Genomic DNA, 13,398 nt, shown 5'->3' on the forward strand with positions numbered 1-13,398 from the left:
TGGAAAAGGTCTAGGTCAGAATGAGCTCTCCCAATCCACATTGTTGGGCTCTGCAGGATTAAAACCCTTCCCATCTTTTCTGGCTTCCTCACAGACTGTCTTCTGCCCCAGTACATATCAGTGGAGAGCTCTTCATACTCATCTTCTCTTTCTATCAACAAATCAGCTCTGAAAAATAGAGAAAGAATAAGGCAAACGATGGCTGGAATGACTTACTCCATTTTACAACTTACAGGAATAAATTGGATGATGTAACTAAGAGGTGCTATAGTAGGTTGACAGGTTTACATCCATGGGGCTGATCTGTGAACATGACTTTTCTGTAATCTACACCCTATTCCTATATCTGTTCCAAGACTTGCTGGGAACTAGCAGATATTGATATCAGCTGGCTCTGTGCACCTGTATAAATAGGAGCTATCTTCAGGTTATGTAGTTCTGAAGTTGCCTTCCTTTTCTGGATTCGGAGTCACCTTTTTCCCCACAGGAGTACAAGAGTATGTCTATACTACCCGCTGGATCGGTGAGCAGCAATCAATCCAGCGGGAATTGATTTATCGCATCTAGTCTAGACACGATAAATTGACCTCCGAGCGCTCTGCTGTTAACTCCGGTACTCCACCAGGGCGAGAGGTGCAGGCGGAGTTGACGGGGGAGCATCAGCAGTCAACCTACTGCAGTGAAGACACCACGCTGAGTAGATCTAAGTACGTTGACTTATTCACATAGCTGAAGTTGAGTAACTTAGATCGATCCTTCCCCCCAGTGTAGACCAGGCCTAAGAAGCATCGGAGCTGGGGCATATATGTATTAAAATCACACAGCCCTTCTTCTTCTAAGAATATAATAGAGAATACTAGAATTAGTTGGAAAATAACCCCCCTCCCCTGAAAATTTCATCTTTTCTGTGAAAAATCAAAAACTGAAAAATATTAGCCAAAACCCAAAAATTTCAATTTGGAAATGCTGCCACTGTGCCTCATCATATTTGTAGTTTAAGTGTTTATGCCATTATTCTTCTCTGTGGGCTGGACTCCATGGATGAACTGCATCTTCCACGATACGCAATAATATACTTTCTTGCTGAGCTACCATAGTGCATTATGGCAGCCACAGTGTGGTTGGGGAACCTGGCCCACATAAGAGAATGAGGACATGAGACATCTGAATAAAATTATCAATACCAACATTTCTGAATTGAAAGTTTTCAGCCTTTGATTGAAAACCAAAAACTTACCAGTTTTCAGGTGTTTAGTTTTAAAATGCAAAGTCTTTTTTTTCCACAGAATGCAGAAATTGTTCATGAAAAATTTTGTTTTGTGAAAGGCCCAATTTTCTGGCAAAAAAAGAAAAATGTTTTTAGTAGTAGTTGTACATTGATTTAGAGATTGTGCCTGTTGCTGAAATAATCCTTTAGAGAAGACCTTGAATTTGTACATGGTGAAGTATTATGGTTATTATTATTTCTGACTATTTATAGCCTTGTTTTACAATGGAAATTATATTGCAAACATTGCTGTATGAAGATTATATATGTTTTAACTAAACTTCTGAAATATTTGATATCCAAATGAAAAAGTTGGCAGACTACATAACAAGTTATCTAAATGTATGTATGGGTGCTTCAACATAATCATAAATTGAATCTTTGCTTTTGGGTTGAGACTTAAGCTTTTAGCAAGAAGATTGTAAGAATCAGTTTCTTTATGGTTCTTCTTCCTTGTGAGCAAGTCTTGGTTTAGCTGTTTTCTTATTTCCCATCTTTCATATAAAATTTTTTAATTGTAGGTGATTCAGAAGAAGACTTGTGATAAAACCATGAAAAACGAACAAATTATTGTTCTGTGGGAGAGTCATACATTGTGATGAGCATGACTTGACTGTCAAAGGTGTCTGTAAAATAGCAAATAACAAGAATATACTACAATGATGTAAAATTTTAAATTGAAGAAGAGATTCACAGTAACTTTCAATATTGAGGTTTTTTTTTGCAGTGCAGTCTTTGATATTGAATGTCATTTATTTTTACATACAGAAGTATGTTGACACTATTAACATTAAAAAGTTTGACATTTCTGTACATGTAATGTCAGTATAACCTTGCTGGATCGTGTAGATTTCAGCACTGGTGTGATTTTCATCCCAAACACCCCGGTATTCTAAATATGATTTATTTGACTTTTTTTTTCCATAAAGCAATCCTATTTTACTGCATTTTAGCTTAGTCTTAATTCAGTATAACAATATCCTACATAGGGGAAAACACAGTTAAGCATGGTATCTGTTCTATTTCATTCTACACAACAAATTTTTCACAAATCATGCTGACCAGTTAGAGTTCACAGTGGATATATGGGATATAGACTAATTATAGTAACTCTCTCATGTTTGTGCAATGCATGCCCAACACACTGATATTTTACCAGAATTTTTAAATGTTATAGTAACTAGTTTTAACACAAAACTAGCCAACTATAAAATCCAGGTGTCAATTTAAATGAAGTGACAAAGAATATTGGGATGCATTTTACTTTCCAGAACATGTAGATATTCCCTATTTGATGTTGTGATTTTTTTTTTTCTAGACACTACCCAAAACAATCCTTCACTACGGTGGCAGATACACCAGAAAACCTTCGTCTGAAGCAACAAAGTGAATTGCAGAGTCAGGTAATCATTGACTTAGTTTTTGTATTTCACTAATATTAGATAATCAGGTCAACTTTTCTATCAGCTTTTCATTGCAGCATGAGTGTTCTTTTGGTATTAGGTTTCAAACGGGTAGCCCTGTTAGGGTATGTCAGCAAAAACAATGAGGAGTCCTTGTGGTACCTTAGAGACTAACATTTATTTGGGCATAAGCTATAACCCACTTCATCAGATGCATGGAGTGAAAAATACAGTAGACAGGTATAAATATACAGCACATGGAAAAATGGGAATTGCCTTACAAAGTGGGGAGTCAGTGCTAACGAGGCAAATTCAGTCAGGGTGGATGTAGCCCATTCCCAAGAGTTGACAAGAAGGGGTGAATATCGACAGAGGGAAAATTACTGTTTGCAGTGCTAACGAGGTCAACTCAATCAGGGTGGATTTGGCCCATTCCCAATAGTTGACAAGAAGGTGTGAGAATCAACAGAGAGAAAATTACTTTTTGTAGTGACCCAGCCACTCCCAGCCTTTATTCAGACCTAATTTGATGGTGTCAAGTTTGCAAATTAATTCCAGTTCTGCAGTTTCTCGTTGAAGTCTGTTTTTGAAGTTTTTTTGTTGAAGAATGGCCACTTTAAAGTCTGTTATTGAGTGTCCTGGGAGGTTGAAGTGCTCTCCTACTGATTTTTGAATGTTACAATTCTTGATGTCTGATTTCTGTCCATTTTTTCTTTTGTGTAGTGACTGTCTGATGTAGCCAGTGTACATGGCAGAGAGGCATTGCTGGCACATGATGGCATATATCACATTGGTAGATGTGCAGGTGAATGAGCCCCTGATGGTGTGGCTGATGTGGCTAGGTTCTATGATGGTGTCCCTTGAATAGATATGCGGACAGAGTTGACAATGGAGTTTGTTGCAGGGATTGGTTCCCGAATAAAGACTGGGAGTGGCTGGTGTGGCTCCCTGTGGTGTGATTATTAGATGGGTTTGAATCTGCATTGAGCATTGTGCTAGTCACTCCTTTTTAGGGGAGCTGGAAAGGAGTGTTTTCCCTCACCACCATATTGGCTTTGATGGAGCAGGGTTTTTTCGCCTTTCCCACAGTGAATGTTAGGGAACACCTATTATAATGAGCACAAAAGGTGTGGTAGGCTAAATGTCATAACTTATTTGGTAAGTGTGGGATGGATGTCCAGTGCAGGTACTCCATAGGGAAGACATCCAGTGACCAGATAAATGGCCTGATAAAGGACTTAAAAAGGAGGTGCTGGTTAAAGGAATGGAAAGGTGTGGGTTTGGGGCGCCTATGGTTGGAATGGCAGGGAGCCAAGCCCCCTTTCGTATAGCCCATCTAATCCCTCCTACGGGGGTTGTGGGGTGGATGGTAAGGTTCTTCTTTGAGTGATTGCTCATATCCATTCCAGTCAGGTGTGTGCACGCCGCGTGCACGTTCGTCGGAGAAACTTTTACCCTAGCAACACTTGGTGGGTTGGCTGGGCGCCCCCTGGAGTGGCGCCGCTATGGCTCCGGATATATACCCCAGCCGACCTGGCCACCCTTCAGTTCCTTCTTACCGCCCGTGTCGGTCGTTGGAACAGTGAAGTGCGGCTTAGCTGACCTCCACCTTCCCTAGCTACTCGTAGTTTTTCTTCTCATTGTTATATCCATAGTTGTAGTTAGTTGTTCTTCTATATATAGTTCGTTAGATTTAGTTATAATTCATAGTTATAGTTGTTAGTTAGTAATTGTTTGCGGAGTTCGGGGGGTAGCCCCTTCCCCGCACCCGGTGCTGGAGCTCATGCCTGGCTCACCGGGTTTCAAGCAGTGCTCGGCCTGTCACAGGCCGATGCCAGCAGGAGATCCCCACCGCTCCTGTTTGAAGTGCCTCGGGGAATCGCACTTATCTGCTAAGTGCTCAATTTGCAAGGCTTTTTAGCCGAGAACTAAGAAGGAGTGGGACATCAGGTTAAAGCAGCTCCTCATGGAAGCGGCCCTGACACCTTCGCCTTCGGCACCGAGCATGAGCCAGTCGGTGAGCAGAGGCACCCCTACAGCACCGGGCATCGCTGGTAAGACTAAGGACTCCCGGCACCGGCCACTGCCGGCACCGAAATCGACTCCGTGCTGCTCCCTCTCCCTGAGGTCGAAGACGGCGAAGGCTCAGACGGCCCCGACAACACCTGCGTTGCAGCCAGATACTGCACCTAGGTCGGACTGCCTGGCACCAATACCTGCTGCGGCGCCGCCTAAACCGGCACCGTTGACTCCAGCCCCACGAGGGCTGTTGAGTCCGGCTCCTGACAGCTCCCCGGCACCTGCCGTGGTAGAGCTCACTTTGCCGTCTACTCTGGAGACGTTTTCTGTGGCGAGAGACTTAATCGCCATTACCGATGCGGCACCGCCCCTACCCCCGGCACCGCCGGTGCGAGTACTACAATTCATGGGCAAGCCGACCCTGACCAGACCGCCGTCTGTCAGCGTAGCGGACCGGCACCGCTCATGGTCACGATCCCGCAGACGCTCTAGGTCGAGACGTCGCTCCCACTCTCGACGCTGCTCCCAGTCCCGGCACCGTTCCTCTCCATGGCAGCAGTCGGACTCGCGGCACCGGTCGGACTCACGGCACCGGTCAGTCTCTCACTCCCCGACCCGCTACTCGTGGTACCGCTCCAGTTCCTGGCACCGACCCAGGCACCGTACCTCCTGGAGCAGATCACAACGTAGAGACTCGAGATCCCGGTCGACCTCCTGGCACTGGTCCGGTCGCAGGTCCCGGTCTCGTTCTCGGTACCGCTCTGCGTACCGGCACCGGTCCCCACAGTCGAGGGGTGCAAGATCCGTCGAGACTTCGGCTCCAGGCTTCTCTGCTCCTCCATGGCCGTCCAGACAGACGTCCGTATCCTCCCATGCGGACAGCTGTTATGACCGGGACCGTGATACGGAGGTGCCTACGGGGGTTTTTCAGGACTCACGGCCTCAGGATGTAGGACCTCAACAGTGGTCCTTTTGGACACCCTGGGCATATCATCAAGCCCAGGGTGCTCCCCTAGTCCAGACCCGCTCTGCTGCCTCAGAACATCGGGCATCAGAGGCCACCATTTCCCTCCCCCCTGTGGTTGAGTCGGAAGAGCACGTAACACATCCTCCGGACTCCCCGGGGCAGCTGGAGCAGGAACCGTCCCAGGAGCAGGAGGCCGTCCAGGACCCTCTCATTCTTGGGGTATCCTCCTCCTCCTCCCCGGATGAGGCTGTGGCAGGGACCTCATCATCAGGGCCCCCGCCAATAGACCTCAGGGCCCATCAGGACCTCCTTCGCAGAGTGGCTCTCAATATCATACCATTAGACGAGAGGGGGAAGGGGTTTTACTCCCGCTATTTTCTGATTCCCAAGTCCAAGGGAGACCTCAGACCTATCCTAGACCTGCGAGGACTCAACAAATGGATGCTCAAGTTGAAGTTCCGCATGGTCTCCCTGGGAACTATTATCCCGTCCTTGGATCCTGGAGACTGGTATGCCACCCTTGACATGAAGGATGCGTACTTCCATATTGCCATCTTTCCACCACACAGGAAGTCCCTTCGCTTTATAGTCAACCAACAGCACTTCCAATTCACAGTCCTCCCCTTCGGCCTCTCCACAGCCCCGAGGGTGTTCACGAAGTGCATGGCCGTCGTCGCCGCCCACCTCCGCCGGCAACAGATACATGTGTTCCCGTATCTGGACGACTGGCTCCTCAAGGGGTCCTCTCAGTCTCAGGTACGGCAGTATGTCAATATAGTTACGGACCTATTCTCCCGGTTGGGCCTACTCCTCAACACCGAGAAATCCACCCTGGTCTCCACACAAAGGCTGGACTTCATAGGGGCAACGCTGGATTCCACTCAAGCCAGGGCCTACTTGCCTCAGCCCCGCTTCCAGGCAATCGTGTCGATCATCCAAGGTTTGCAGGCCTCCCCAATCACCTCAGCTTGCACCTGCCTCGGCCTCCTGGGGCATATGGCCGCATGTACTTATGTGACCAAGTATGCCAGACTCCACATGCGACCCTTTCAAACGTGGCTCCATTCGGTCTTCCGCCCGGGCAGGGACCCCATAGACGTCCTGGTGACAGTTCCCCCGAGCCCCCTCCACTCCCTCGATTGGTGGCTAACTCCATCCCTGGTATGCGCAGGGATGCCATTCCATCCACAGCTGCCATTGCTGGCCTTAACGACGGATGCGTCATCCCTCGGTTGAGGGGCCCATCTAGGTCACCTTCATACCCAGGGCCTTTGGTCGTCCCAAGAGCTAACGCTCCACATAAACGTCCGGGAGTTGAGAGCAGTCCGCCTCGCGTGCCAGGCGTTCCAGCAACATCTTCACGGCCGTTGTGTTTCTATGTTCACGGACAACACAACGGCCATGTATTTTATCAACAAATGGGGGGACCCGCTCATCTCCCCTGTGTCAAGAGGCCATTCGACTCTGGGACTTCTGTATAGCTCACTTGATAGACCTGGTGGCGTCCTTTCTCCCAGGGGTTCGGAACGCTCTGGCGGATCAGCTCAGCTGGTCCTTCCTCTGTCACGAGTGGTCAATAAGGCCGGACGTCATCCATTCGATCTTCCGGAGGTGGGGATTTCCCCTCATAGATCTGTTCGCCTCCCGCTCGAACAGGAAGTGCCAGGAGTTTTGCTCCTTTCAGGGTCTCTCTCCAGGGTCGATCACAGATGCATTCCTCCTGTCGTGGAGGCACCACCTGCTATATGCCTTCCCTCCGTTTCCTCTGGTGCACAAGGTCCTGTTAAAGCGCCGCAGGGACAAAGCGCATCTGATCCTGATTGCGCCTGCGTGGCCCAGACAGCACTGGTACACCACCTTGCTAGATATGTCCATGGCCACCCCAGTTCCCCTCCCTCTCCTTCCAGACCTGATCACGCAAGACCACGGCAGGCTTCGCCACCCAGACCTGCGAGCCCTCCACCTCACGGCGTGGCTCCTGCATGGCTAAACACAGCGGAGTTACGCTGTTCCGCTCCGGTACAGCATATTCTCCTCAGTAGCAGGAAGCCTTCCACCCGCTCCACGTATTTGGCGAAGTGGAAACGCTTCTCTTGCTGGTGCGCAACACAGGGTGTTACTCCCTCGGAGGCCTCGATTCCCACAGTCCTAGACTACCTCTGGAACCTTAAGCAGCAGGGCCTGGCGACATCCTCTCTGAAGGTGCACTTAGCGGCTATATCCACTTTCCAGCCAGGCGAGGGTGGTCACTCCGTGTTCTCCCACCCCTTGGTCTCTTGGTTCATTAAGGGCCTAGAGCGCCTCTATCCCCCTGTACGTCGCCCTGCCCCTACCTGGGATCTCAATGTGGTCCTAAACAGACTAATGCACCCACCCTTTGAGCCACTAGCGACTTGCTCGCTCCTGTACCTATCATGGAAAACAGTCTTCCTGGTGGCCATTACATTGGCCAGGCGGGTCTCCGAGCTGAGAGCGCTCACTGTGGACCCGCCGTACACTGTCTTTCATAGGGACAAGGTACAACTGCGACCTCATCCGGCGTTCCTCCCTAAGGTAGCGTCTGCCTTCCATACCAACCAGGACATCTTCCTCCCGGTCTTCTTTCCGAAGCCCCACTCTTCTCAGTGGGAGCAGCAGCTAGACTCCTTAGACATATGCAGAGCGCTCGCTTTCTATATTGAGCGGACGAAGCCCTTCCGGTAGTCTCCCCAGCTGTTTGTGGCGGTCGCGGAATGGATGAAAGGTCTGCCAGTCTCCTCCCAGAGAATCTCCTCCTGGGTGACAGCATGCATCCGCACATGCTATGACCTAGCTCATGTCTCTTTGGGCCATCTCACAGCGCATTCTACCAGAGCTCAAGCGTCATCAGCCGCCTTTCTGGCGCACGTGCCTATCCAGGAGATATACCGTGCAGCAACCTGGTCATTGGTCCACACTTTCACCTCGCACTACGTGCTGGTCCAGCAATCTAGAGATGATGCAGCCTTTGGCGCAGCGGTTCTGCATACTGCCACATCTCACTCCGACCCCTCCGCCTAGGTAAGGCTTGGGAATCACCTGACTGGAATGGATATGAGCAATCACTCGAAGAAGAAAAGACGGTTACTCACCTTTGTAACTGTTGTTCTTCGAGATGTGTTGCTCATATCCATTCCAAATCCACCCTCCTTCCCCACTGTCGGAGTAGCCGGCAAGAAGGAACTGAAGGGTGGCCGAGTCGGCTGGGGTATATATCCGGCGCCATAGCGGCGCCACTCCAGGGGGCGCCCAGCCGACCCGCCGAGTGTTGCTAGGGTTAAAGTTTCTCCGATGAACGTGCACATGTCGCGCACACACACCTGACTGGAATGGATATGAGCAACCTATCTCGAAGAACAACAGTTACGAAGGTGAGTAACCATCTTTTCTGGCAATGGATTTGCTGAAGTGACCTGGACTGAAAAAGAGGGGGAGCTGGTGGAAGCCCCCCGCCCTGGCAATTATAAAACAAACAGGGTTTACCTGCATTGTACACTTTTAACTGCTGGGTTGTCCCAGACATCTAATAATAAAGATGCGGCCTGATTAAATCCGTATCAAGTGTCTCCTGTCCTTCTTTCGGTATAGCTGGGCAATGACATCACTTAAGTTATTTCTGGTCACAGCAGTGTATGTAAGATCAGGCCTAAGGGGTTCTCATGCACTAAGCAAATCACAAAATATTGGCTCATGTCAGCCTCCAGTAACACAGTTATTGAATATTTAGCTGCTCCTAATATTTGCTTGCTTTGGATGATTACCTAAATGGTGGAGGTGGTCCCAGTATATACAATAAGAATTCATATATAAAGCTCTTTTTACTCAAATTGTCATTAAATTGTCATTATTACTAGTCAAAATTGCCACAGTCAGATTAATGAGAGGCATTAAAATGAATAGTAAAATGAAAATAAAAATTGTGATAATGGATACATAATTCTTTGACTCCACATAAACAAAATATGCATGTTTATTTGCTTATGGTATTCAGTGATATATAATTTCCAGTTTCCATTGTCATTCAGTTCTTAACATCTTGATATACTTGTTCTTGTGATGGTTGGCTATTTAGGAGTGTATTCTCCTCTTGCTACACTGAAATTTACTTGCAAATCTCTCAGTACCAATAATTGGACTAATGTGGCAAAAGCCCAGAAAGCAGAATTGAGAAGATATCTTTTAATGTTCTCCTTTTGGGAAGCTCTTTATAAAAGAATGGGTGAAGCAATAGTCACGGAAAATGTTGATGTCAATATTTACAGTGATACGCATATGGAAGACTTAGCATTTTTTTCTAGTATGATTAAAGTTTGATCCATGGACAAACTGGGGCCTACAGAAGTTCTGCCATGTGACATATGGATGCAGTTATCTGTAAAGAGGAAAGTTCTGCGGAAGTTACATTTCATCTTGATTTAAGTAGCTTAGAGAGCTGCAATTTGCTGACTTGTATTATGGTGCTTTGGCAGCAGCACCATAGTTAAGCTTGTACTACAGAAGCTTTAAACCTTTATTTTGTAAAAACTTCTTTGAAATGGGTAAACCCAAAACATAGAATATAAACTTTGAGTCCGATTTGAACTCTTCGTGGTGGTTTGATGAAGATGAATTGATTCAGAAAGAATAACAACATTTCTAAAGTAAATCCTTCTGCAGTTTTTCACTGGATTGTCTCATTTTTCTTCATACCCCTTCTGCAAGAAATCTAAAACACTCTGGGATGAGTCCTTTGTCCACTTTGTTTCTTGTCATGTGCAGATTCCCACAATATCACTTATACCTTGGTAGTATTTGTCTGTAGTGATTTTATACCTTTTTAGCCATAACAGAAAAACGTGTGTGTCAAGCTGAACCCATTGAATTTGATGACAAATCTGATTTGCTATGAATGCCGTTAGAATCATAGAATCATAGAAGATCAGGGTTGGAAAGGACCTCAGGAGGTCATCTAGTCCAACCCCCTGCTCAGAGCGGGACCAATTCCCAACTAAATCATCCCAGCCAGGGCTTTGTCAAGCCTGATCTTAAAAACCTCTAAGGAAGGAGATTCCACCATCTCCCTAGGTAACCCATTTCAGTGCTTCACCACCCTCCCTCTACTCACTTCTAGAGGGAGGGGTAGAGACACTGACTACTTCCCGATTAACTGCCCCTCTAGCCTACAGGATTGTTCCCTGGGTTGGAAAAGAGGAGACAAGAACTTCAAATCTCACCTCTTTTAACTGCTGTTGAAATTCTCACACAACTCACTACCCTTATTACTAACTAAAGCCAGGAACCCCAACCTAGGAGGCAGTTAGGGAAGAACTTCTGATAACTCTCTCCCACACCCATTTTTTAATAAACTTGCAGAGGACTTGTATAAGGTCACTGCAGGCTCAGAACCCAGGTCTCTAATATGACAAACCCTCATCTTATCCACTGCATCACACTGTCTTATAGAGTGTCTAAATCAATTTTGGTTATTCTATTTCTTACCACTATAGACCACATTCCTCTTCCAGAGCTGGCGATAGAACCCAGGATTCGTGATTAGCAGTGTAATGGACTGCTAAACTGTATGATACTGTTCACCCATTGTGTGTAAAATACCTTATTTAAAGCTAACCTTAGCCAGATCTGGCAGAGTATTAAAGCATCTTATGGTGAACACACCTGGTCTGTATAACCAAACTCTGTAGCTACTCCATATCTGGTTCAGGAACATGGCATGGTGTTAGAAGTAAACTAAGAACAGAAACAGAAGGAGAACAGCAACAAAGGTTTTAAACAGAAGGAACAAAGCAACAAAGATTGCAGGATATTGTCAACATGCCACTCTTCAATGCCCCAGGGCCACTTGGGGGCGGGGGGAGAGGGGCAAGCGGGGCAATTTGCCCCAGGCCCCGGGCCCTGCAGGGCACCACATGAGAATATAGTATTCTATAGTATTGCAACTTTTTCTTATGGAAGGGGCCCCCGAAATTGCTTTGCCCCAGCCCCCCTGAATCATCTGGGTGGCCCTGCAATGCCCCAGAGCACTTCATCTTTGACAAACCTTCAGAATGGACAGACTGAAAATAATATTTTGGAAAGATTTTACATTGCAACCAAGCTCCGCAAAGAAACTGGAGCTATACAGGTATCTTCTTTAATTTATGCTTTGGGGAAGCAGGCGGAGCATCTCTTTAAATCCTTTGACTTTACTGAAGACAGTCACAAAGATGATTACGAAAGGGTTTAGGCTATGTTTGATGCATACTTTATACTTTAGAGAAATGTGGTTTATGAAAGAACGTCCTTCTATGAGAGAAATCTAGAACCAGGAAAATGTTGATGTTTTATAAGAGCTCTGCATACATTGGCTGAAAATTGTGATTTTGGGAATGCAAAACATGAAAATAACAGAGACTGGCTGGTTATTGGGTTAACAGATAAAAAACTTTCACAGTCGCTATAATTGAAGAGAGTTTTAACCCTTGCCACAGCTATACAGGGAGCAAAACAGTCTGAGTTGGTGAGACAGCAAAACCTAGAGCAACTTGAAAAATTTGAAACTATCTTAGAAACTGTAAACAGGCACTTGAATGTTCTCATTATCATAAAACTCCTGAGGGAAGGAGAGAGGACCCCAGACCAACTGCCTTCGCAGCTGCAGCATGGCAGCCATGATGGGCATTAGGTTTGCCAACCCTCCTGATTTCTCTGGGAGGCTCCCAGAATCAGGCCCTATCTCCTGGAGGTTACTGAAGCCAAACTGGGAGATTTTAAGTGCTAAAAGTCGAGAGTTGCAGTGGGGCTAAGGAAGGCTTTCTTCCTATCCTGGCTCCGGAAGCAGCCAGCATGTCCCTGCGGCCAATGGGAGCTACAGGGGCGGTGCCTGTGGGCAAGGGGAGGGTGCGGAGACTCACTAGCCTCCCTGCCTAGGAGCCACTGCCAGAGGGATGTGCCAGTTGCTTTCGGGAGCCACCGGAGGTAAGTGCCCCCCAGCCCAGAGCCCATACTCTGCACCCAAACTCCCTCCCAGAGCCTGCACCTCCTCCTCCTCCTCCTCCTACACCCAAACTCCCTTCTGAACCTGCACCTCTCACCCCCTCCTGCACCCCAGCCTGGTGAAAGTGAGTGAGGGTGGGGGAGAGTGAGAGATGGAGGGAAGGGGGATGGAATGATCAAGGGGTAAGGCCTTGGAGAAGGGGTGGGGCAGGGGCGCGTGGCCTCAAGGAAGGGGCGGGGCAAGGATGTGTGTGTTTGTGAGATTAGATAGTTGGCCACCCTAACGGGTGTAGGGAGAAAGGTGAGAAAACTGGAAGGAATATTTTATTATATTGGACTTTTAAAAGGAGATCCAGTACAAATGACCGTAAGAGACAGTTCTGAATCATATAGTGTACATACAACTTGCAGGATTCTTATCCTATTAAAGTAGAAACTTAGCTAAAGGGAATGGAGCAGATTGACATAATCGAGAAAATCTCTGAGCCAAAAGCATGGTGTGTCCCAGGGGAAAGAAAAAATGGAAAAATACAGATCTGATTGGATCTTAAAAGACTTGACTGAAATATACTGTATGGTCTGTTTGTTTGGGGGACCATGTGCTGACTGTTTGTGTGCTGAGCCTAGTAGCCCGCTAGGCAAGGCTGAGAGCTTCTTAACAAGGCTTTGATTCTAAGCCATTTAGCACTCATCAACCCTTAACCAGAGGGTGGGGCTACTTAGGAAGTCCATGGTTTTAAAAAGCTTGCCCC

The 13,398-nt window shown here is 47.1% G+C and overlaps 1 protein-coding gene across 4 annotated transcripts in view; it reads left to right on the forward strand.

The window, feature by feature from the left end:
- Positions 1 to 13,398, forward strand: part of LOC127044581 (LIM zinc-binding domain-containing Nebulette) — a 557,001-nt gene that overhangs the window by 147,870 nt on the left and 395,733 nt on the right. For all 4 annotated transcript variants that reach the window (XR_007772528.1, XM_050939646.1, XM_050939648.1 and 1 more), the window contains exon 3: positions 2,586 to 2,670. Coding sequence is in view for 3 of the 4 variants with exons in the window: in XM_050939646.1 (XP_050795603.1) it covers positions 2,586 to 2,670 (85 nt within the window). In the remaining variant the exon portion in view is untranslated. The remainder of the gene's footprint in view (positions 1 to 2,585; positions 2,671 to 13,398) is intronic.

Source organism: Gopherus flavomarginatus, chromosome 2 (assembly GCF_025201925.1).
Source record: "Gopherus flavomarginatus isolate rGopFla2 chromosome 2, rGopFla2.mat.asm, whole genome shotgun sequence".
NCBI lineage: Eukaryota > Metazoa > Chordata > Testudines > Testudinidae > Gopherus > Gopherus flavomarginatus.